This window comes from Callithrix jacchus, chromosome 3, assembly GCF_049354715.1.
Source record: "Callithrix jacchus isolate 240 chromosome 3, calJac240_pri, whole genome shotgun sequence".
Classification (NCBI taxonomy): domain Eukaryota; kingdom Metazoa; phylum Chordata; class Mammalia; order Primates; family Cebidae; genus Callithrix; species Callithrix jacchus.
In genome coordinates this window covers 156425180-156451930 of record NC_133504.1, presented here as the reverse complement: position 1 = coordinate 156451930, position 26751 = coordinate 156425180, and the positions used below count along the sequence as shown (strand labels likewise).

The 26751-nt window shown below is 37.4% G+C and overlaps 1 protein-coding gene across 3 annotated transcripts in view; it reads left to right on the top strand.

The window, feature by feature from the left end:
- The window catches only part of NWD2 (NACHT and WD repeat domain containing 2), a 199093-nt gene that overhangs the window by 95985 nt on the left and 76357 nt on the right, over positions 1–26751 (top strand). For 2 of the 3 annotated variants that reach the window (XM_002745924.6, XM_078367399.1), the window contains one exon: positions 17308–17424. In XM_002745924.6, the coding sequence (XP_002745970.3) occupies positions 17308–17424 (117 nt within the window). Of the gene's footprint in view, positions 1–17307; positions 17425–26751 lie in introns of those variants that run through there. The other variant, XM_078367400.1, reaches the window with a different exon arrangement.

Genomic DNA, 26751 nt, shown 5'->3' with positions numbered 1-26751 from the left:
TCTTTCATCCTTTAAAACTAGATCCAAGCTGCGGCTGTTCCGGTTGACTCATCTGCCGCAGTGTTTCTTAGAAGCTTGCCTTTTCTTTCCATTTGGAAAATCTCTGTCTTTGCACAGGCTTTCGCTTCTTAATAGCTGAATGCCTATGACACTCTTTTATCTTTCCCTACCCGTGATGTTTATGTGCTCTGGTCCAGACTACGCACAGCTGTTCAAACAATATCCCTTGAAGAGTATTTACCAGATTTTGCTGATTCTAAGATGCACGGATTTTCACATTTTTTACATCTCAGAGTCAGGATTTTTACCTTACAAATAAATTGTGTGTGATCATGTAATTGGCAGTGCCCCAAACCCAGCCATGACTACCAGTGACATCACTGGGGGCTGGGCCCAGGAGCTCCATTTTGACCCTTCAGGATATGAGGTTGCTCAGATGCCTTCTTAGGGAAAAGAAGCAAAGGAATGAGGAGGTCAAGCCTTTTTGAGAGACTCGACATCTTGATCCAAGAGCAAATGAACACAAAATAAAGTTCCTTGCAAATAACATTTTGAACTATGGCTTGAATGGAATAGAACTAAAAATTCACTTTATTCTGCTAACCAGAGGATGAAGAATTGGGCACAAAGCCTTAACTAGTTACAGACAAATAAAGAAACTAGAAATCTTTTAACTTAACCTACACATCAGAATTGTATGTTAAGTTAAATTTTGTGGGTCTTATATTAGCTTGGCCTTACTAATAATTTCTGATCACTAATAATTTCTGGTCACTTACTGTCACACTGCAAATCTGTTATCAGTTGTAACTACCTTTTTTTTTTTTTGAGATGGAGTTTCGCTGTTGTTACCCAGACTGGAGTGCCATGGCATGATCTCGGCTCACTGCAACCTCCGCCTCCTGGGTTCAGGCAATTCTCCTGCCTGAGCCTCCTGAGTAGCTGGGACTACAGGCGTGCACCACCATGCCCAGCTAATTTTTGTATTTTTAGTAGAGACGGGGTTTCACCATGTCGACCAGGATGGTCTCGATCTCTTGACCTCGTGATCCACCCGCCTCAGCCTCCCAAAGTGCTGGGATTATAGGCGTGAGCCACCGCGCCCGGCATAGCTACCTTTCTTCTTCCGTTTCTTCTCTCACTACAGCTCAACTACTCTGTGGAGCCTAATCTCCTTCTCTGGACATGTGTTGTTTTTTTTCCTTTCTTTCCCCCCCCCTCAACTATCTTCCTGCTTGGGAATCTCAAAATGTAGAATCAAAATACATCTTGCTCCACGAGTTACCAAAATATGTAACTAGCTTTTATAGTTGACAGGGTTTGTTGTGATGCCCTTGGTCTTTTCTCTACATTGTCAAGTAACTACTCATCCCTTTTCTATTTTCTCTACTAATCAAATGGATGTTGTTTTTTGCAGTGAGATAGTGAAATGTGTGTCTCTTTATTGAATCACGCATCATTTCATAGGGCCAGAGCTCCAACCTGTTTAGGTCTCTTCATATTTCTGTCCTGTCCATCAAAGCCTGGACTTACTAAGAGTCCTGTCCATCAAAACCTGGACAGACTTTACCAAGTCGACATTCCCAGAAGTATTATAAGCATGTTACATCATCCTTCTCCCATCTACATGAGGCAGCTTATAAAAAGGGAGAAGGGAGACAAAGAAGCAAAGGGGAAGGAAAGCATTATGTCATGGTTGACTTTCATTGCTCAATTTAATTGTAAATATCAGCTCACCATTTCTGCCAGCTGGAATGGCTCTTCTGGAATTCTCATGCCTGACTTCTCGGGCAGTATAACTGTCCTTCCTTTACTTTGTACTCATAGACAATCTTCTACCTATATGTTCCACCTAAATATGCCGCAGTGACATCATGGGAGGCTCTAGAATGTACTGGAGCAGCTAAACTTCGCTGAGCATTTATTTCTGCTACATGGTGGCTGATTACACCAACACTGAAAATCACCCAAAAGGATTAACTTTGTAATAAACAGAATGAGAGAGTATCGCCCATTTCCAGGAGACTACATGTCCCCATTGAGTACAGTCACCATGAAGCCCTTCCCAAATTCTGAGCACATGGCAGCTATTTCTTTTTCTTTCTTTGTATAAATGTAGGGGTACAAGTATGGTTTTAATGCATGGATATGTTGGGTACTGATGAAGTCTGAGCTTTTAGCATAGCCATCACCCAAATGGTATATATTGTACCCATTAAGTAATTTCTTATTTCTCACCCCTTCTCACCCTCCAACCATTCTGTCTCCAGTGTCTTATTCCACAGTCTATATCCACATGTACACATTATTTAGCTCCCACTGGTAAGTTAGAACAAGTGGTATTTGAATTTCTATTTGTTTTTTTCACTGAAGATAATGGCCTATTTCTTTCTATCCTCATATTGTATTATAGGAGAGGGGGAAACCTTTTGATAAGTCTTCATACAATAAAAAGAGCACTCATTTAAGAGGTCCCCTTTGTAAATAATTAGATATGGTCCCTTGGAAAAGTAACATACTCCAGTTTTCTTATCTATAAAGTATTTCTTCCACTTGATCTTTAAGTTTTCTCTTAAGTCTCCACATTTATGATGCTGTGACTTTACCAATTCTACATGGGCAGACCATGTCATATTTCTGTCTTTGCAGAGCTGTTCTGTGTATCAACAAGGTCCACCTAACCTCTATGAAGGGCAGTGTCCTATGTACGTGTCCTTCAAGTCCAGATACATATGTTACCTCCTCACTGACCTTAATCTGAGCCCCAGGGGCAGATTAAGGTACTTTTTCTCCTGAGCTTCATTTATTTTTCAGGTATTTATTGAGCCTCTGCTCTGTACTAGGCAGAGTTGTGAGTGCAATGATACCATACTATTGAAAACAGAATGCCTGCCCTCATGGAGTTTATAGTCTCACAGAGAATACAGTTGTAAACAACAGTGACCAGGGTGATGCTTGCAGCCCAGGAAATATGGGGTGCTCTGGGCATGTGTAAAGGTGGGGAGAAGCTCAGCCCATCTGGAGACATCAAGAAGGCCTGTGGAGAAGTTGATGTCTAAGCTGAATCCTCAAGGATAGGTAGTGGGAAATGGCTAGGTCAAAAGAATATTCTAGGGAGAGAGAACATACTTTCATAGGCAAATCTGGGAGAAAATGCTAACAGTATATAGAAATTACTACCTGCCAGGCACTTATTCTAAGTGCTATGTATACATTAACTTGTTCAATCCTTACCATGAGTCTAGGAGATCAGTCTTACCTTCTTTATTTTATTAGGTAAGGAAACTTAGAAATAAGAAGTAAATTGCTTCTGACCCTAGAATTTGAACCAAGGTAGTTTGGCCCGAGTGTCCATACTCCTAATCACTATACCATACAGCCTCTTTTGTTCTCACATTGGTGGAACTTTATTCAGACAGTACTCAACCAAACAGTCGTTTGACTTAGGGTTTTTTGACTTTGTAATGGTGCAAAGTGATACACATTCAGTAGAAACTGCACTTCAAGTACCTGTACCACCATTGTTTTTCACTTTCAATACAGTATTCAGTAAATTACATGAGATACTCAACACTTTATTATAAAATAGGCTCTGTGTCAAATGGTTTTTCCCAGCTATGGTCTACCATAAGTGTTCTGAGCACCTTTAAGATAGGCCTGGCTAAGCTATGATGTTCAGTAGGTTAGGAGTATTAAGTGAATTTTCAACTTACCGTATTTTCAACTGGCAATAGGTTTATCAGGATGTAACCCCATTGTAAGTAGAGATGCATCTATATCTATATTTGCATAGAGATGTAAATGTATGTGCATGTGTAAATATATAAGGGATATACCCATTGTACATGCACATGTGAGAGCTATATGTATAGCTAGAGCATGAACAATGAAGGAAAACATGACATGAACTGAGATTGAAGTGTGAGGCGGGGACCTGATCACAGAGGAGCTCATAAATCAGGTCATGGATTCTAGATACTATCTTCAGGATGATAGGAAGCTTAAGCAGGGGAAGGTGTACAATAGCCTTAAGAGCCCAGGTTCAAATTCCACCTCTACTGCTTGTTTCCTGTGTGATTTCGGAAAAGTTACTTAACTTCTCCATTCCTCAGATTTTCATCTGTGAAACAGAATAATATTAACAGTTTTATCTATTTCATAAGTTTAAGGAGTAAATAAGTGGCTCTATGTAGCTTTGGACTATGTAAAAGGAAATCTTAGCTATGGTAATCAGATTTGCATTTTTAAAAGGAGCTATCTGCCTGCAGTGTGGTTAATGGGTTACAGGGAGCAAGAATATAAGCAGTGAGATACTTTTGGGAGCTGAAATTGTAATACAGATACATGTATACTCAGAGGATGTGCAGATAGAGTGATTGCCAAAATCCCTGACAGGAACAGAACCAACTTTAGGTTTTTTACTTAGGCACTGATATGGTTTAGAGGTTTATCCCCTCCAAATCTCATGTTGAAATGTGATCCTCATTGTTCGGGATGGGGCCTGGTGGGAGTTGTTTGGGTCACAGAGGCGAATCCTTCACGAATGGCGTTGGTGCCCTCCCCAAGGTAATGAGTGAAGTTTTCATTCTTAGTCACCAGAAGATCTGGTTATTTAAAGAGGCTGGCATCTCCTTCCTTCTCTCTCTTGCTCCCTCTTGCCTTCCACCATGAGTAAAAGCTTCCTGAGGCCCCACCAGAAGCCAAGCAGATGCTGGTACCATGCTTGTGCAGCCTTGCAGAATCATGGCCAAATAAGCCTCTTTTGTTTATAAATTTCCCAGTCTCAGGTACTCCTTTATAGCAACACAGAACAGATTAACAGAGGCGTATGGTTTGTGGTCAGGTGTCCTGCCACTGAAGGAAGTTGGTCCCCACTGGCATCCTCGTTCAAGTTCCTTTATGCAGTGAATTTTTCCAACTTATCACAGACACACAACTTCTATCTTGCTACTTCCTCTCTGCCCCTCAAAACTCCTGATCCCTTCTCCATATTCATTAAGCCTTGATGGTCAGAGGTCCTGAATTGGTTCATGGTCAGGGGTTCAGTTCTTCCTATCATGTTATATTGAAATGTCCAGAGGCTAAATCTCTCAAGACACAGGGCATCAGGTCTCGGCAGTTGGTTGTCTTCAGAAGGCTTTGGTTGAAGCATCATCCAACCTCATATTGTTGGTCTCTTTCTTTCCAGTGATAGTATATGACACCAGAGGCCAGTCTGTCCTTTCTGGGCTTGACTGAGGACCTGTTTTTCCCAGAATTGCCTGTTTTAATCATGCCTCGCTATACATCCGTCCTATGTCTCATAACCAAGGGAATAATTGCAAGTGACCCGAACTCAGTATTCACAATAGTGCTAGTAAAATGTAGTCATTGAGGATGAAGACCTGGGATTTTTCTTGAGATATGCTCATCTGGCGCAAGTCATTCTACCTGGAGAATGATTTATACCGCATGTACAAAACATAACTTACCATTGGTAGATAGTATCTGACAGTGCTAGTCTGAGCTTTAAGACTTCTCTGCTTACCACCTTCTGTGAGATGAGCATTCTAGAAATGGTACATAAATACTAAAACAAAGTATAATGAGTGTGATCTTTACCTCTGTATTGACCTTAGAAAGCTATGTCCTTAGTACAACAATGTTCTTGCTGTTCAAAGCTTTCTGAACCTGCTCTGCACACCTTTGAATATTTTTAGTGGTAGCAGATGTTAATCCTTTCATGAATAAGAAAAGATTTTATTCTTTTGAAAAAACCACAGGTCTTTTAAAAACTATGTCTTATATTTTTTAAAAAACTATATAAGACTTATGTTTTTAAAAAACTATATAAGACTTATGTTTAAAAACTTATGTTTTTAAAAAACTATATAAGACATAGTAAGGCTAGAGAAATACCATTTTTAATCGAAACAAAATTCAAATACAAAACAGCAAGATTTTTTGTGTGTACAAAATGAGATTATTCCTAAAGAGGAAGTGCTCTGAGCAGTGGCAGAACTATTGAAATAAGTGTGTAGCCTTCCATTGTAATACCTTTGAAGAATAGCCTTCGTTTCAGTACTGAATTTGTTTTAAAAAAAAATCAGTCATATTATCTCTGTAGTTATATTTCCATTTTGCATTGAGATATTGTTCTGTGGCATGGGAAAAATGAGAAAAAATATTTTGGAAGACATTTAAGTTATTATCTAAGCCTCTCTGAAGAAATGATAGTGCAAGACCATTATGAATTCAAATTTGACTGTCTCTTTTTAGAAAAAAAATTTGAGTTTTATTTATTTTTTACAAGTTGCATTATTGTTACGTAATCTTGATATTTAAATGACAGTGTTTGATTTCAAGGAATAAGATTTGTTAGGGCTTTATTTGCTGGCTTTTTGTTTTTACACCAATTTAGCACAGTATAAAAAGCATGATAAATTAGCTTCCCTAAGAAGTTTTTAAGACAAGCGAGAAGTTTTAAGTAAAAAAGGTAATATCAAATTACTTTCCTAAGCTTTTATGCTTAAATGATGAAATAAGTAAAGATATATAAAATGTACTGTCAACAAGTTAGTATTCCAATAAATAGTAAATTAGATTCTAGACTCAGCAGTGCCTGGACATTAGGCTAAAAGCTAAACTTAATTTTTTAATGTATGCAATAAATCTTGTCTTGTTGAGCACTTTATGTTCCAAGTGTTTTTTGCCAGTTATTGATCATGCAGATATTTGGCATAGCTGTCTGCCCAAAATGGTGTTTTATATTGCGTAAGTTGGTTGTTTCATTTATTTATTTCCTCAGTGTTTTCCCGGTTGCTTGATTTTTATCTTTTTCATCATTTTCTGCCCATAAAGACATATGGGAAAGAACAATTTAAGGGAGAAAAGCTGTAGGCAGAAGAATATTTAACAAGGTTACTGGAGTAAGAAGATATGAAGCTATGAAGGCCTGGATGAGGGCAGTACTGGTGGCCAAACCATAAGGAAATAACAGATGCAAAAACTATTACAAAAGACTTCCATCAGTGGCAAATAAATGATGCTACTTGGGCTTTCGAAATAAAGGAAAATAAATAAAGCCCTAATAGGACATTTTTTACCCTGATTCATGTGGTTCACATGTAGTTAGTTCTCTGTTTTGCAATGCAAATAGATGTGTATGGTATTATTTTTAAAACAGCTTTATTGAGATATAATTTACATATAAAATTCACCCATTTGGAGTATATGATTCAGTGGTTTTTAGTACATTCTGTGTAACAGGAGAATCAATTTTAGAACGTTTTCATCACCACAAAAAGAAACCCTGTGCCCTTTAGGTATCACTCTCCAAGCACCCTATTCTGCTCCCCACTAGCCCTAAGCAACCACTAACCTAACTTTTTGGCTCTATGGATTTGCCTATTCTGTACATTTCATATAAATGAAACCATACGATATGTGGTCTTTTGTGACTGGATTAATACTTTCAAGGTTTATCCATGTGGTAGCATGTACATATTGCATCCATGTGGTAGCATGCAATGTATTTCATTGCATTACTTACTATACTTCAAAAGTATTCCATTGTGTGAATTATGTCATATTTATTTATCTGTTGATCACTTGATGGACATTTAGGTTATTTGTATATTTGGGCCATATAAAGCTGCTATGAACATTCATGTACAAGTTTTTATGTGGACGTATGTTTTCATTTCTCTTGAGTATATGCCTAGTAGCAGAATTACCAGGTCACATGATAACTCTCTATTTAACCATTTGTGAAACTGCCAGACTGTCTCCAAAGCAACTGAGCCATTTTGTATTCCCATCAGCAATGTATGAGGGTTTCAATGTCTCCACATTCTTGCTAACACTTGTTATTATCAGTCTTTTTTATTATAGCCACCTTGTGAAGTGTTATCTTATTGTAGTTTTGACTTGTATTTCCTGATAACTAATAATATTAAGCATCTTTTTATGTTGGAAATTTGTATATATTCTCTGGTGAAATGTCTACTCGGAATATTTGCTCATTTTTAAGTGAGTTATTTGTCATTTTATTACTGGGTTGTAGGAGTTCTTTATATATTCTAGACAAAATAATACGTACAAAAATGATCTGCAAATGTTTTCTTTCATTTTGTGTTTATTATTTTTCACCTTGATAGTATCATTTAAATCATAATATTAAAAAGTTTTGAGTTAGTTCAATTTATTTTTTATTTGGTTGCTTGTATTTTTAATGTCACATCTAATAAACTATTGTCAAATTCAAGCTCACAAATACTTACTCCTGGCCAGGTGTGGTGGCTCACATATGTGATCCCAGCACTTTTGGAGGCCAAGGCAGATGGATTACCTGAGGTTAGGAGTTCAAGACCAGCATGGCCAATATGGCGAAACTCCATCTCTACTAAAAATAAAAAATCAGCCGGGCATGGTGACAAGCACCTGTAATCCCAGATACTCAGGAGGCTGAGGCAGGGAGAACTGTTTAAACCTGGGAGGCAGAGGTTGCAGTGAGGTGAAATTGTGCCACTGCACTCCAGCCTGGGCAACAGAGGAAGACTCCATCTCAAAAAAAAAAAAAAAAAAAGATTTATTCCTATGTTTTTTCCTTAGGAGTTTTACAGTTTTGACTCTTAAATTTATGTCTGTCATCTATGTTGAGTTAACTAATTTTACATGGTATGAGGTAGGGGGCTGAGCTTCTTTTGCATGTGAATATCCAGTTGCCTCAACATCATTTGTTGAAAAGGTAATGGATGTGACATTGAATTGTTTTAGTAACCTTGTTGAAAATCAGTTGGCCTTATGCGTGAAGATTTATTTCTGGATTCTCTACTTTATTCCATTGATTGACATGTCTATTCTTATGCCAGCACTAAACTGTCTTAATTATTGTAGTTTTGTAGTTAACTTTGAAATCTAGAAGTGTAAGTTCTTCAATTTTATTTTTCTTTTGTAAGATTGTTTTAGCAATCTTGGGCTTTTTGACTTTCCATATGAATTTTAGGATTAGCTTGTCAATTTCTGCAAATAAACCAACTAGGGGTTTTATAGTAATTGTATTGAATCTGTAAGTTATTTTGAGGAGTAATGATGTTGTAACAGTATTAAGTCTCCCAGTCCATGAACACGGAATGCCTTTCATTTATTTATATTTTCTTTGGTTTCTTTCAACAATCTTTTTGTAGTCTTCAGAGTATAAATCTTGCATTTCTTTTGTTAAATTTATTTCTAAGTTTTCTTAGTGATCTTAGAATTTTTTTTTCTGGTGCTCTTTTAAATTGAATTTTTATTTAATTTCATCATAGATTTTTCATTGCTAGTGTATAGAAATACAATACATTTTTGTATATCAATCTTGCATCCTACAACTTTACCTCACTCATTGATTAGTTTAATTGTAGTTTACAGGTATTAATTTTCCTCTCAGTACTGCTTTATCAGCATCCCATACATTTTTATATGTTGTACCTATAGGGATCCTGCCCGTGTAAATGCTTGCAAAGCGAGTTTTACAATACCAGCGGTTTGAGCCCAGACACAGGGCCTCCTGAAGGAGTGGAGTAGAGATAAAAGACTCAGGAACAGACAAAGGGAATCTATTTAAAAGATAATCAGATGTTCGAAACCAAAAACTCTTGCAGTCACAGAGGAACAATGTCTCCATGTAAATGTTCTTTATCAGCACCTGGAATGACTATCACCTTTTACAACCACTGATTATGTATCTGCCATCTTTATTGTGTAGAGTAGGTCATCTAGTGATTTGCATTTCCTCTTGCAATGATGTAAACCAGAGTCTGGAAAAATGTATATATACTGAGCCTTGGAAAAATAAAATTCGGTGCGGAATAAGATTTCCGTACTCCTCCTGACCCCGCTTTTTCTGTTCATCATTTAATTCCCTCACTCCTTGATTAGTTTGGTTGTAGTTTACAGGTATTAATTTTCCTCTCAGTACTGCTTTAGCTGCATCCCATACATTTTTGTATGTTGTACCTTTATTTTCATTCATCTCAAAATATGCTTTTTATTTCTCTTGTGACTTCTTTCTCATTGATTATTTTGGGAGTATATTAGTTTCCATAAATTTGTACATCTCCTAAATGTTTTTGTATAATTGATTTATAATTATCTTCCACCACAGTCAGAGAAAACACTTTGTATCATATAAATTCATTTAGATTTATTGAGGCTTGTTTTATGAACTAATATGTATTTCATCCTGGAGAATGTTCTATGTGTGCTTGAGAAAATCAAATTCTGCTGTTTCTGGGTAGATTATTTCATAGACATGTGTTTAGTTTGTTTATAGTATTGTCCAAGTCTTCCAGTTGTATATCTTACCATTGTTCCTCCCTTTATTGAATGTAGGATATTTAAGTCTCCATTATTATAGTTAAATTGCTTATTTCTCTCTTCATTTCCGTCCATTTGTGCTTCATGTATTTTGAGGCACTGTTGTTAGTTGCCTGTAACGTTTGTAATTGTTATATTGTCCTAATGGATTGATTCTTTTATCATTATGAAATGGTTCTTTTTATCTCTCATTATATTTTATGTTTTATAATCTATTTTGTCTAATTTTAGTATAGCCACTCTAGCTTTCTAGTGGTTGCTGTTTGCATGATATATCTTTTTCCACCCTTTTACTGTCAACCTGTTTATGTATTTGAATTTAAAATAGTCTCCTGTAGACAGCATATAGTTGGATCTTGTTTTAACCCAGTCTGACAGTCTATGCCCAGGTGCCCAATCTTTTGGCATCCCTGGACCACATTGGAAAAAGAATAATTGTCTTGGCCACACATAAATACACTAAAACTAATGATAGCTGTTGTGCTTTTTAAAAAATTGTAAAAACAAAAATCTCATAATGTTTTAAGAAATTTTACAATGTTGTGTTGGGCCACATTCAAAGTCATTCTGTGCTACATGAGGCAGGTTGGGCAAGTTTGGTCTATGCCTTTGACCACATTGTTTAATCCATTCACATTTAATGACGTTACTGATGCAGTTGGATTTACATCTGCCACTTTACTTCTTTTCTATGTTTTATATTTTTTGTATTAGGAATTCCTATTTCATTACCTTTTTGCATTAAGTCAATATTTTCTAGTATATTTTAATTCCTTTAATGATTTTTTTCACTATATTGTTGAGTTCTTAGTAGTTATGACAGGGTATATACATCTTAATTTATCATAACCTGTTTACAATTTATGTCAATTCTAGTGAACTGTAGAAAGATTATCCCTATATAACTCTATTCTTTTTCCTCCCTTTTGTGCTATTATTGTTACCCCTGTTACAGCTAGGTATGTTATAAATTCAATGTCATATTGTTATAATTATTACTTTATATAATTGTATGCCATTTAAAGAAAATCAGAGAACAGCAAGTTTATATTTATAGCTTTTCTTATATTAACTGTTAGAATTATCATTTTTGCTTGTTCTAAATAAGACCTTCCTCAACCACATCCAAACAGTATCAGCCAAAAGAATGCAGATGAGATTATGTGTATAGTTCTTGGGTTGTGCCTGGCATAACTAAAGGTGCCATACACATTGCAGTGGATTTGTATATTTATTTTGATGAGTTATTGGCAGATGGTCTTATAATGATTTTAATGATTTCAGTATAACAATTATGATTTCAGTATGTTGTAACAATTTTCTGGTAGCTAGAAGTAAAATGACTAGAAGAAGTGTTTTTTAAAAACATGAAATATGATCCTAGTGGCAGCCCCATAAGTATCTGGAACTAAGAGGCTGTGTGGTGCTCTGGTCTCAACACAGTCCAAAGAGAACCAAAATGTAAGAGTAAGTTGGATCCAAGTTGCCTAACTCTAAACAAGCCTATTTCTTTAACATTCAGCTGTTAACAAGTTCTTTAACATTCAGATAGCCTCAGCCATTTAGTTTTCCACACAAATCAATTTTTCCATGGACAAGCCTTGGAAAACATCACAGAGAAGAACTTGCCCTGATTCTTGCTCTCCTTCTGTGCCAAAAGCATGGATAAAAAAACTGGAAGCGAGGACATGAGGTCCTACCATCCTTGGGCACTGACCTTGAAATGGTGACCACACCCATGGGTAAAGCCCAGAGAATTCCAAGCCCTGACCAACCAGTGAAGCTATCCCTTCTTACACTTACCAGCCTTTTTTCTTTTCTTTTCTTTTTAAGATACTTAAAATATCTTGCTTCTCCAGTTCTTTTCATTGTGATGTTAGAGTGTCAATTTTAGATTTTTCCCACATTCTCCTGTGGACATTTAATGCTATAAATTTCCCTTTAAAAACTGCTTTAGCTCTGTCACAGAGATGCTCATATGTTGTGTGTTTTTTCTCATTGGTTTCAAAGAACTTATTTATTTCTGCCTTAATTTCGTTATTTACCCAGTGGTCATTCAGGAGCAGGTTGTTCAGTTTCCATGTAGTTGTGTGGTTTTGAGTGAGTTTCTTAATCCTGAGTTCTAATTTGATTGCACTGTGGTATAAGAGACTGTTATTATTTCTGGGTTTTGTTTTTTGTTTTTTGTTTTTGAATTTGCTGAGGAGTGTTTTACTTCCAATTATGTGATCAATTTTAGAATAAGTGTGATGTGGTGCTGAGAAGAATGTATATTCTGTTGATCTGGGGTGGAGAATTCTGTAGATGTCTATTAGGTCTGCTTGGTCCAGAGCTGAGTTCAAGTCTTGAATATCCTTGTTAATTTTCTGTCTCATTGATCTGCCTAATATGGACAGTGGGGTGTTAAAGTCTCCCACTATTATTGTGTGGGAATCTAACTCTCTTTGTAAGTCTCTAAGAATTGCTTTATAAATCTGGGTGCTCCTCCTATATTGAGTGCATATATTTAGGATACTTAGCTCTTTTTGTTCCATTGATCCCTTTACCATTATGTAATGCCCTTCTTTCTCTTTTTTTATCTTTCTTGGTTTAAAGTCTGTTTTATCAGAGACTAGGATTACAACCACTGTGGTTTTTTGTTTGTTTGTTTTGCTTTCCATTTGCTTGGTAAATATTCCCCCATCCCTTTATTTTGAGCCTATGTGTGTCTTTGCACATGATATGGGTCTCCTGAATACAGCACACCGATGGGTATGGACTCTTTATCCAATTTGCCAGTCTGTGTCTTTTAATTGGAGCATTTAGCCCATTTACATTTAAGGTTAATATTGTTATGTGTGAATCTGATCCTGTCATTATGATGCTAGCTGGTTATTTTGCCTGTTAGTTGATGCAATTTCTTCATAGTGTCAGGGGTCTTTACAATTTGGTATGTTTTTGCCGTGGCTGGTACTGGTTTTTCCTTTCCATATTTAGTGCTTCCTTCAGGAGCTCTTGTAAGGCAGGTCCAGTGGTGATGAAATCTCTCAGCATTTGCTTGTTTGTAAAGGATTTTGTTTCTTCTTCACTTATGAAGCTATTTGGCTGGATATGAAATTCTGGGTTGAGGCCCCCACTGTCTTCTGGCTTATAAGGTTTCTGCCGAGAGATCCGCTGTTAGTCTGATGAGCTTCCCTTTGTGGGTAACCTGACCTTTCTCTCTGGCTGCTCTTAACATTTTTCCTTTATTTCAACCTTGGTGAATCTGATGAATATGTATCTTTATGGTGTTCTCTGTATTTCCTGAATTTGAATGTTGGCCTGTCTTGCTAGGATGGGGAAGTTCTCCTGGATAATATCCTGAAGAGTGTTTTCCAAGTTGGTTCCATTCTCCCCATCACTTTCAGATAACACCCATCATACATAGGTTTGGTCTTTTCACATAGCCCCATATTTCTTGGAGGCTTTGTTTGTTCCTTTTCACTCTTTTTTTTCTAATTGTGTCTTCATGCTTTATTTCACTAAGTTGATCTTCAGTCTTTGATATCCTTTCTTCTCCTTGATCAATTCAACTATTGATACTTTTGTATGCTTCATAAAGTTCTTGTGCTGTGTTTTTCAGCTCCATCAGGTCATTTATGTTCTTCTCTAAACTGGTTATTCTAACTAGCAATTTCTCTAACCTTTTTTCAAGGTTCTTAGCTTCCTTGCATTGGGTTAGAATATGCTCCTTTAGCTCAGAAGAGTTTATTACCCACCTTCCGAAGCCTACTTCTGTCAGTTTGTCAAACTGATTCTTCAGTTTGTTCCATTGCTGGCAAGGAGCTGTGATTTTTTGGAGGAGAAGAGGTGTTCTGGTTTTAGGAATTTACAGCCTTTTTGCACGGGCTTTTTCTTATCTTCATGGATTTATCTACCTTTAGTCTTTGATGCTGGTTGCCTTCAAATGGGGTTGTTGTGTGGATGTCCTTTTTGTTGATGTTGATGCTATTCCTTTCTATTTGTCAGTTTTCCTTCTAATAATCAGGCTCCTCTGCTGCAGGTCTGCTGGAGTTTGCTGGAGGTTCACTCCAGACCCTGTTTGCCTGGGCATCACCAGTGGAGGCTGCAGAACAGCAAAGATTGCTGCCAGTTCCTTCCTCTAAAAGCTTTGTCCCAGAGGGGCAACTGCCAGATGCCATCAGGAGCTCTCCTGTATGAGGTGTCTGTTGACCCCTGCTGGAAGGTGTCTCCCAGTCAGGAGGCACAGGGGTCAGGGACCCACTTGAGGAGGTGGTCTGTCCCTTCACAGAGCTCGAGCACTCTGCTTGGAGATCCACTGCTCTCTTTAGAGCAAGCAGGCATGGACATTTAAGTCTGCTGAAGCTGCATCCCCAACCACCCTTCCCCCAGGTACTCTGTCCCAAGAAGATGGGAGTTTTATCTATAAGCCCCTGATTGAGGGGCTTTCTTTCAGTCATGTCCTGAAAGAAATGTCTTTCAGAGATGTTCTGCCCAGAGAGGAGGAATATAGAGAAGCAGTCTACTTGCCAGCTTTTCTTAACCCATTGTTCAACCAAGGCTATTATTGTGATATTGGGGTTCAGGGTGCCCTCAGCTCCCCTGAGAGGATGTTTCTTGAGGTTCTTGGTCTTCTGTCCTCTCAAGAATGAGAGAGGGGACCATGGTACAGTGTGCAGTAAATACCACACTCAAAAGTGTTTGTAGATAGTGATTTATTTAGAGAGAGAGAGAGAGAGAACCAGGAGAAGGAAAGAGAAAAAAACAGCTAACTCTCACACTGTGTGAGAGAATCCAGAAAGACTGAATCCGGGAGAGAAAAGCAGCTTCCACACTGAGTGGAAGGGAATAGAGATTGAGATGGAGTTTAGGAGGGGAAAACAGGCTTCCATAAGAGAGTGTGGAAGGGGACCCCAGAAGGGAAATCCAGGAGGGCAAAGAAAGCTCCTACTATGTGAGAGGGGATTCCAGAGAGCTGGAAATCCAATGTGGGTGAAGGAGCAGGGGAATTTTTTCCTGGGAGAAATTCCCACCTCCCCAAGTTTCTCTGGCCAATGAAAGGAGTTCCTTTAAACTTCTGCTGGGGAGATTGACTCTTCGTTTCTTCTTGCACCCGCAAAATTTAAACATAAACTTTTAAATCTCCCAGATGGAGAGAGATGGGAGGGAGCACGGTGCTGGGAAATTCTTGCCCTTAAAACTACTCCCTGTTATGGACCCAGAAAGAGAACACATTCCCTCATTATTGTCCTCCTCAGGACAGGAGACCAGAGTAGCATGTGAAGGTTATTCTATTTCCATTGAGGGAGACACTTTCTCAGCATTTGCAGCAGCTCTGGGGATATCCTTCCCAAGAATGGTGAGGTGGAAAAGTTCATCTTTTGTATTTAAAACATTCGACACAAATCCCCATGTGGCAGCATATTAATTTACCAAAAGGTACTCTGTAGCATGTAAAACACCCAGAAAGATTAACAACAGATAAGCCATAAATGTTTTCTTTACCTTTTCATTTTCTGGAAGCATTACCCTTTGCAAGCCATCATGGGCTGTCCATTATTTATCAAATTAGACTATTTTATAGCCCTAGTCTGTTCTTGTATTACTAGATGATTTCTGCGCTCTTCTGAAGCTTGGTAATTTACAGCTCTGTCCGGTGGAACTTACTATGATATGAAATACTCTGTTTCTCCTCTCTCCAACATGAGAACCAGTATGGGGCTACTGAGCACTTGAAGAACTGAATTTTTTAATTTTTACTAATTTATATTTACTTTTAAGTATCCCACTTAGGGGCCCTCAAACTGGATAATGAAGTTGCCTTCTTTGATGTCCCCTTTCTTCATATTGTGTGATTAAACTTTGTAAGACAGATTAAAGGGAAGAGCCCCAAAATCAGTGCTGATATTTTCATATATGATAAAACCCATGGAATGGGCCATGAGAATATTTTTTAAAGAGTTGGCATTTATCTGTTAGCCTTCTAATAACTCAAATGCGTTTAGACAAAGATCTGGACAAGCCAGATCTGTGGGGCCCAGAGCCAAGAAATGGGGCATGCACAAAGTCCCCAGGACCTGCTGGGACCACAAGGGAAGACCCATACTCTGAGCTTTCATCTCACCAAATGTCATGCAATCAGGAGGAAAAGAGTGGGAGGGTCTTGTTTCTGCCTATGGGAAGCAAGGAAAGGAAAAGACATTTTCAAAGCTACAATTGGGAACATTTACTTTATGCAGATAGCAGTTGAGTGAAGGTAATGAAACCCATGATGCTCTCCACAGCACTTTTCAAAGAGTGAACTTGTGAAAGTTTGTTATAGACTGCCAGAATCTTCTTTAGTAGTCTTTGAAGTAGGGAGACAGAGGATCTTATTATCCTCACTTTTCTGTAAGGCATACCTTTCATTTTTGCCAGTACATGTTTTTCAGATATATATTGATGAAAGCCAAACTGCTTACAGATAAAACAGACATAAGCAAAATATCTGTCCTCATATGATAAAGTGTGATGATGACAGGGCTTTTTTTTTTTTTAAAGAAATGTAGATGTCTGACTTGAAATCAGTATATGGTAATGTTCAGTATGGTTTTCCTTTCTCATATTAATACATATGGTAACATTATATACATATAGTGATTTAACTGTCTTAAATTTTATGGTAACCTTATCCCAGCTGCTTCAGACCTTAAAATTCTGTTACCAATTCAAGACAACAAAATCCCATGCTCCAAAGCCTTCAACAGTTAGCATTTCATTTTCTCTGGGCCCAAGTCAGCAATATAATCAGAAACACAATAAGAAATTATAATGTTCATTCCCAACCCATCATGGAGTGAAAAATCTCTTTAAATTGATCTTAAAAATCATTTTCCTTCTGTAAGAGAAAACATGCTGCAAAGAAAAAGTTAAAAGTCACATTAGCTTGACATTGTAAATAAGAACAAAGCTGGCAGGTAAACTAATGCTGCTTCATCCGTTTGTCCCCAGGTCATAGATCTGTACTGGGGAGTGGAAGAAGATGACTGGGACAGCCCAGAGCTCCAGAAGACCCGCATGAAGCTGCTGGAGGATTGCTTGAAAACTTCTGCAGGTCCATGTTTTGTTGTGGGTATAAAAAAACTAATGCTTTATCCTAACTTTTAGATGAATGTGAAAATTCTTGCTGATTTGTGATTTGTGAGGAGCTTTTTAAACGAGGAGGAAAAAGACATTTTTATGTCTATTTAAACATTTTAAGCTGTCTCCTGGCTCTCGATGTGTGAGAACAAAAGACTTCAACTTTCCATAAGAAGCGCTACAAATTAACAGTGAATAATTTGAAATGGTAATTAAAGGGATGACTTGGGTTTGACAGCAATTTCTACAACACCCTGTGATCAACAATAAGGATTACTCTTTCAGACCTACAATAATTATCCTACGTTTTCTTATCTTATTGTATAATATATTCCATCATAGTGTTTCTATTTCTTAACACGAGAATTTCTGGCATTTTTTTTTAACAAAGTGGCTGAAACATTATTAAAGTAAATCAAACATACTATGTCTCATCTGCCAGTAGCAAATGATGCCCTGTGAAAAAGTTTGTTTCTACAATGATTTTCAGCTACATGTTCATTATAAGCTGAAGAACAACAGAGATATTTCAAGGGGAACATTATTATTAATTCATTATTTTCTGAAGAATACTCACTCCTTTGTGTAAGCACAGTGGTAGTAAGATAAATAGGTCATCCTATGGTAGGTGACTGTGCAAAATCACTGCCTTAATTTAGCTTAAGAAAGTCTTACCTTGAATCCAAACAGATCCTACCAATCGATAGGGAAGTTGCCCCTTTGGACATAGGTTGCTCTAAAACTGACAGATGAGTGTTAAAATTAGTAGTGAGTGCTATGAAAAAAAAATCACATCATACTGTGAAAAACTAGGTTCAATATGTCAGCAAAAGTGTTCTTAATATTTGCTTGCATATCCATCTATATTTGGCTCCACATAGGATTAGGAAGATCTACCGAGATGGTATCAGAAATGTGACCAGCTGATGGTAAATTTCTTACCCAGGCTAGTGAAGTATCTAAAGGCTGTATCATATAATATTTGTGGTATTCCATATATAGATAGGTTGTTTACTCACCAACCACTTGAGTGCTACTGTGTGCCAAGGGCTGATCTTAGTGCTGGGGTATGGTCGGTTGACCCATGCAAAATTGTTATTTTGTGGGCCAGTTCCTTATGACTCAGCCTTAGAATTGAACTAAGAAGATAAAATGTCCTGCCTTCCTGGAGCTTACATTCTAATGTGGGTGGAAAACACAGGCAAAAACCAAATAAGTAAGATAAACAGTAAGTCAGATGGTGATAGGTGCTATGGAGAAAAATACAGAAATGACAGAAGAGAGAATACCAGTGAGTGCAGAGATTTGCTACTTAAGATAAGGTAGTCAGAGAAGGCCTCACTTATAAGGTGACTCTGAAGGGAAGATGGTAGGAGGAGGAGGAAAGAACCAAATGTAGATATTCCAGGTCAGGCACTCCAGGAAGAAGGGCTGGCATGTTCAGGGAACAGCAAGCAGGCCTCTGTGCCTGGAACAAGTATGAATAGGGAGGAGGGAGTGGGATGTGGGGGACATATCATGGGGCCTTATAGTCTTTAAGAGTAAGAAGACTGTTATGGCTCAGCATAATTAGGAACCATCAATTTTGGAAAGGTAATTTTAGCAGACAATTCTTTAATCTTCAAGTGGACTATAAAGGTTTCAATTTAAGTGATAGGAAAACCTGAAGAAATGTTTTGAGCAGAAGAATGAGGTGATTTGACTTGTATTTTAAGGACAGCCGTGGCTGCTGGGTGAAGAATAGGGGACAGAGCAGGCAGAGCTTTAGAGAGCTACTGCAATAAGCCAAATGAGAAAAATACATGGTTTGGGGTTTTGGGGAATAAACACCTAAAAACAGTGTCCTGTAGCCTGAAAAGAACCTATAAAAGAGGACTGAAAGTTGTGTTAAATATCTGAAAAGCAAGTAGTGGAAGAGATTTTTTTCCAAGGGTCATTGGAGGATAGAACTAGGAAGTGGATTTCAGCTTGGGGTGAAGAAGTTAAAGGATAGAGCTGTCTCTCAAGTTTTGGGGTCCAGTATCTGGGTTCTGACTTGACATTTCATAGCTGTGTGGCACTGCAGGAGTTGCTTCACTATTGTAAGCCTTAGTTTTTTGTCTGTAAAGTGGAAGTGATAAGAATAGTTATCTACCTTATTGGGTCATTCTAAGAATCCAATGAAATTTTAAGTGCTTTTATACTATTTCACATATAGTGACCCATTAAAAAGTGTTCATTGTTTCTTGTTTTATCTATCACAGCTGTCTAAAATGAAATCACCTGGCTCAAACTGTAATGATGCATCAACAAAAAACTTTTCATTGAAGTGAAGAACACAAACTACTCTGACAGGGGTGCTATCGAAGAGATCTAAATATTAGAAGACAGGTTAGGCCAGATTCCGTTATGCTTAGAAAGCCAGATTTCAGAAGCATAACCCACCTTGGGAATGTCCTGGGGAATCTCATTACTGTGATCTCCATAGTTCTACCATAATCCAGCCTCAGAAATTTAGGAATGAGAGAGATGTTCTCCCCATTATGTAACTCTGTCTGGTCTCATACCTAAGCTAACTAAAATTAGACGTGACTCTGAATTCTAATAATTTGCTGGTAGGAGAATAAATAATTTAAAGGCTTTGCAAGTTTTTGTAAGTCCTGAGAGTAAAGGTTAGCTGACAGAACAGCAACAACATCTTTATTGAGCATAAACAAATCATTTATCCCTTCTTCTGCTCCCCCGTTACATGTTTAAACTCAGGAAACCATGATAAAACCCTGCAGATAAAGCTAGGATTATTCACCCCAGTGATCCTAAATTACACAAGGCTTATATCTGACTGCTTATAGAAAAAAAAAAAAAAAAAGTACACCTCTTATGGCCTTTCCTGTTGTAACTATGGTAACAACTGGCATGTGTGTTACTTTTAAGCTCCAGTTTCCTTGCCCAGTGCTCCCTGGGATATTTCTAGAAGTCGTGATGACCCCTGTGGGATGCAGAGCTTAGCATAATACTTTCCTTAATGCTGAAGTCTTTGGCAAGGAAATTCACCACTGCTGAATGAAAATAATGTTTTATATCTTCAAAGCCTTCACAGACTTTAGCCTTTATGTTAGATCCAAATAAATTTAGGACCAAATGGAGCTTTCCTTTTAAACACCCAGGGAATTGAGGCCCAAAGGGAACTTGGTCTTCAATATTGTTCGTGCTTGGCCTTTATCGACTTCATTTCCTAAGAGTTGTCATTTAGATAATAGCAAAGACTTGGAACCAACCCAAATGCCCATCGATGATCTACTGGACAGGGAAAACGTGGCACATATACACCATGGAATACTATGTGGCCATAAAAAACAATGAGTTTGTATCCTTTGTGGGGATGTGGATGAACCTGGAAACCATCATTCTTAACAAACAGACACAGGAACAGAAAATCAAACACTAAATGTTCTCACTCATAGGTGGGTGATGAACGATGAGAACACATGGACACAGGGAGGGGAGCATCACACACTGAGGTGAGAGAGGACTAGGGGAGGGACAATGGGGGATGGGGAGTTGGAGAGGGATAACATGGGGAGAAATGCCAGATATAGGTTATGGGGATGGAGGCAGCAAACCACATTGTTCTTTACATGAACCCCAGAATCTAAAATGCAATAATATATATATACTTATATATATAAATATGTGTGTGCATATATATACTTATATAGATAAATATGTGTATGTATATATATATATATAAAGGCATCCAATAGGAAAAGAAGAAGTAAAACTGTCTCTCTTCATGAATGATGTGATTCTATACCTAGGATATCATAAAGACTCTTCCAAAGGGCCCCCAGAACTGATAAACAACTTCAGTAGAGTTTCAGGATACAAAATCTATGTAAAAAAATAATTAACATTTCTATACATCCATAACATTCAAGCTGAAAGCCAAATAAATCAAGAATGCAATTCTATTTACAATAGTCACAAAAAATTCAAATACCTAGAAACACATCTCACCAAGGAAGTGAAAGATCTCTACAAGGAGAACTACAAAACACTGCCAAAAGAAATCACAGATGATACAAACAAATGGTAAAACAATCCATGCTTCTGGATTGGAAGAATCAATTCATTAAAATTTCCATGTATCCAAGGCAATATATAGATTTAATGCCATTTGTATCAAACTACCAATGTCACTTTTCACAGAACTAGAAAAACTATCCTAAAATTTATATGGAATCAAAAAATAGTGTGAATAGTCAAAGCAATGCTAACCAAAAAGAACAAAGCTGAAAGCATCACATTACCCAACTTCAAACTATGCTATAAGGCTGCAGTAACTCAAACAGCATGGTACTGGTACAAAAACAGGCACATAGACTAATGGAACAAAATGGAGAACCCAGAAATAAACCTTCACAACTACAGGCATCTAATCTTCAACAAAGTTGACACGAATAAGCAATGGGGAAAGATATTCTATCCAATAAATTATATTGGGATAGCTGTCTAGCCATATGGCAAAGAATGAAATTGGACCCCTATCCTTCACTATATATAAAAATTAACTCAAGATCTATTAAAGATTTAAATGTAAGACCACAAACTATAAGAATCCCAGAAGAAAACCTAGGAAATATCATTCTGGACATCCGCCTTGGGAAATAATTAAGTCCTCAAAAATAACTGCAACAAAAACAAAAATTGACAAGTGGTACCTAATAAAGCTAAAGAGCTTCTGCACAGCAAAAGAAACTATCAACAGAGTGAACCAACAACATACAGAATGGGAGAAAATGTTCAAAAACTATACATCTGACTAATGTCTAGCCTTTAGAATCTGTAAGGAGCTTAATGAATGAGCAAAAAAAAAACAAGCTCATTAAAAATGGGCAAAATATATGAGCAGACACTTCTCAAAAGAAGACATACAAGTGGCCCACAAATGTATGAAAAAAAATGCTCATCAACACTAATCAGCAGAGGAATGCAAATTAAAAGCACAATGAGATACCATCTCACACTAGTCAGAATGACTATTATTTAAAAACTCAAAAAACTGCTGGTGAGGCTATAGGGAAAAAGAATGATTATATACTGCTGATGGAAATGTAAATTAGTCCAGCCACTGTGTGAAAAGCAGTTTGGAGATTTCTGAAAGAACTTACAACTACCATTCAACCCAGAAATTCTATGACTGAGTATAAATCAAAAATGAAATAAGTCTTCTACCAAAAAGACACATGCACTCCTATGTTCATCACAGCACAATAGCAAAGACACAGAATCAACCTAGGTGTCCCTGTCTAGTGGACTGGATAAAGAAAATGTGGTACATAAACACCATGGAATACTACACATCCATAAAGAAGAATGAAATTATATTCTTTGCAGCAACATGAGTGAAACTGGAGGCCATTTTCCTAAGTGAATTAACTCAGGATCAGAAAACCAAATACCACATGTTCTCACTTATAAGTGGGAACCAAAAATTGGGTACTCATGGACATAAAGATGGTAACAATAGAAACTGGGGACTACTCAGGTACACACACACACACACACACACACACACACACACACACACACATGCTGCCATCAGTGGCACAGGGAATGAGGGAGAGGGAAAGGGTTGACAAACTGTTGGGTACAATGCTGAGCACCTGAGTGATGGGATCAATCGTATCTCAAATCTCAGCATCACGTAATATACCCAGGTAACAAACCAGCACATGTATGCCCTGAATCTAAAATAAAATTTGAAATTATGTATAAAAAGAAGACAACTTAATGCTCTGCTGTCTTGAGCAAGTAGAGTTTGAAAAGCTTACTTACAGTATTAAAGAATCTGTCCCCAGGGCCGGGCGCGGTGGCTCAAGCCTGTAATCCCAGCACTTTGGGAGGCTGAGGTGGGTGGATCACGAGGTCAAGAGATCAAGACCATCCTGGTCAACATGGTGAAACCCCATCTCTACTAAAAATACAAAAAATTAGCTGGGCGTGGTGGTGCGTGCCTGTAATCCCAGCTACTCAGGGGGCTGAGGCAGTCTGGGTAACAAGAGCGAAACTCTGTCTCAAAAAAAAAAAAAAAAATGAATCTGTCCCCACCCCACCATGCATGTGCCATCCCTGGGGAGATGCTCATAGCATCTCACTAAGGTTCCTCAATTCGTAGTGTGAATGAGATGGAAATTTGCTGTGGGAGAAGCATTGGCAGGCAACCCTAAGACAGCCAAGCCTGATACCATGCGTGCAATGAGAGGAGCACCAATTACCCCTAACAGAGGCCAGTAAGAGGTTCTTCAGTGACTTCCCATTTAGAGGGCTGTTCTGTGTCTTAGGATCAGGACAAAAGGAATCTTGCCTGCAGTACGCTTTGTCAACTCTCTGAGCTCTCAGTGAGCCAACACCCATATAGCATCCTCAACGAGGCTATAAGATCACACACATATAAGCAAACACAATCTGTCAACATTGGGTAAAGAAGCAGCAGAGATCAAAAGAACAGGCATATTACCATTGTTGCTTGAGTGTAAGCAGATGTCAAAGCAGACATCTACCTCCATTTTCAGACACACACACACCCATCAGTGGCAAGCTGGTGGGGAGCAGGGAACAGGTCATGCTCATACCCACCACAGGCAGCTCCTGGCAGCGGACTCTAAGTCCAATATGCACAAAGGGAGAAGAAAGAAGCCCAGACTGCTACATTTTGAACTGGGCCATATTTTAAACTGAAAATATGACAACTTAAGGGATTGAACTGTGAAACCTGTTGTTATTCAGCACGTTTATTTTTTCACTAGGCAGACGAGTAAAGACAAGACCAACTTTGTAGCTGTAATTGACAGACTGACATTCTATATTTATATGTCATTGAGTGACACTACTTACAGCATATAGGTGAGTTCCTTATTACCTTCTCACCACTCTATTTGAAGTTAAATTATGTCTCCTTATAGTTTAATTTCTTTAAATAATTTTCAGTAAAAGAAAACTATATAGTAAGATTTCTTAAATCATTTAAAAGAATTACAGTACTTTTTAAACCACTTAGCTTTGGAAAATATTTCACATTTATCCATATTCTAATATGTTTGCTTTATCATTTTAGGTATACAAAACAAAATACACACACGAAAAATTAAAATAAGTACTTAATTTTCATTTGTATTTTAACTAAAGTGCAGGGGGTGGGGGTTGTATCATTTAGTTCTAACTTTTATAAGTACAGTTCTACCAACCAAAATGTATTTTATTTTATTTTTGAGACAGAGTCTCACTCTGTCACCAGGCTGGAGTACAGTGGTCCAATCTCAGCTCACTGCAACCTCCGCCTCCTGGGTTCAAGCAATTCTCCTGCCTCAGCCTCCTGAGCAGCTGTGACTACAGGAGAGCGCCACCACACCCAGCTAATTTTTTGAATTTTAGTAGAGACAGGGTTTCACCATGTTGGCCAGGATGGTCTTGATCTCCTGACCTCATGATCCACCTGCCTCAGCCTCCCAAAGTGCTGGGATTTTAGGCATGAGCCACTGCGCCTGGCCCAAAATGTATTTTAAAATGGGAAAATACTCATCAATTTGAACTGGAAAGTCACCTAAACAATCCAGTTTAAAAAGATTTTTCTTACAAATTTAATTTAAATAAAAATCTAAATCCTCAGATTTTCCAGGTATTTTGCTCATATAGTCCAGCAAAACAAAGATTTCTTTACTTATCAAAATGTTTGTCCAGTTGAAAACTAGTTATCAAAGCTCTGAAATTCCTGATATCACTAAAAGAGTTTTAGAATGGACATTGAAAACTAGCTTTCTTCTCAACAATATTTAATTGGTAAAAGCCGAAAGGGCCACTGAATTAATTATTGCTAATATATTAACTATTTCCACAGTAAACTTTTACTAATATGTAAGCTATTTCCATAGCTTAAGTTTAGCTGATGTAAGATAGTATATTTTTGTATGATAAAAAGAATTATGGAGAAAAAGTGAATGGGAGAGTACTCAGTCTCTTTATAATTTAATTGGTAAAGTAGAATGTTCACTTTTATAGCTGTAGTCCAGAGGACTTCTAAGTAAGCCAGCAACAACTTTTTTAAAAGGCAAAATATAAACATCATATTTTTGAAAAGATAGTAGGGCTGTGGAGACAAAGGTGATTAGACACACTCAGTTTCCAGAAAGAAACGAGTCAGTTCTTGGTAAGCTGAATTTATAGATAGAAGAATCCCAAAATCATGGGGAGTTTTCTCCATGAGGTATTTGCTGAGCATTGGGCAATGTGGGAGGTTAGAAAGCTACGATGGAAAGGCAGAATAAAGTCTCCAATAATATCTTGGTGTACAGGAGACAAAGTCCACTAGAATGTAGCACAAACATTTAACAGGTGTTGCCTTTGAGGCATTTTAATTCAATTCAAAGTAAGCTGAATCTAAAACTCCAACCTAGCCCCAGCCCAGTTCAGTTACGGATGGGAATGTGAGGATAAGTCTCTCATTGCCCTATCAGTCTAACATAGGAAAGGAACCCCTATTAACCATTCTTTTAAATATGAAGTTCAGAATACAATGAAAATTACAAGACATGCAAGGAATCAAGAAAATATGACTAATTTTAAAAGGATGACTAAAGAATAGATGGAACAAGTAGAAAGGTGCCGGCTTAAACCCAACTATTTTATTCACTGTAAGTAATCTAAACCTTCCAATTAAATACAGGTTCAACTGTATGCTGTTTGCAAGAGTTCCCTTTGAAATAAACAGCATAAACTGGTTAAGAGTAAAATGATAAAAGTATAGATATAGATATAGATATAGATATGCTATAGAAAGACTAACCAAAAGAAAATTACATCAATTTTATATAGTAGGCTTTAAGTTAAGAACATAAAGTAAAATGTTTCATAATGAAAAAATTCGACAGAAAATGTAATATTTCTATATTTGTATGCACCTAATAACATGGCTCTAAAATATAAAAATCTTGACTAACAGGAGAAATAGACAAATCTACAGTCATAATTGGAGATATTTACAAATGTCTTTCCATAGCTAAGAGAAGTAGAAAGCAAATCAGTAAGTATGTAGATTTGAATTCCATGATTTATAACATGACTAATTAACATTTATAAATGCCACATTCAGTAACTGCAGAATATACCTTTTTTCAATTACACAGAACATTAGCTAAAAGTACAAAGGATAATCCATCCATATAGTCTCAACAGATTTCAAAGAGTTGAAGTCATACTAAACTTGTGCTCTGACCTCAGTGGAATTAAAAATGAAAAAATAACTGAAAAATGACTAAACATGTCCAAATACATGAAAGT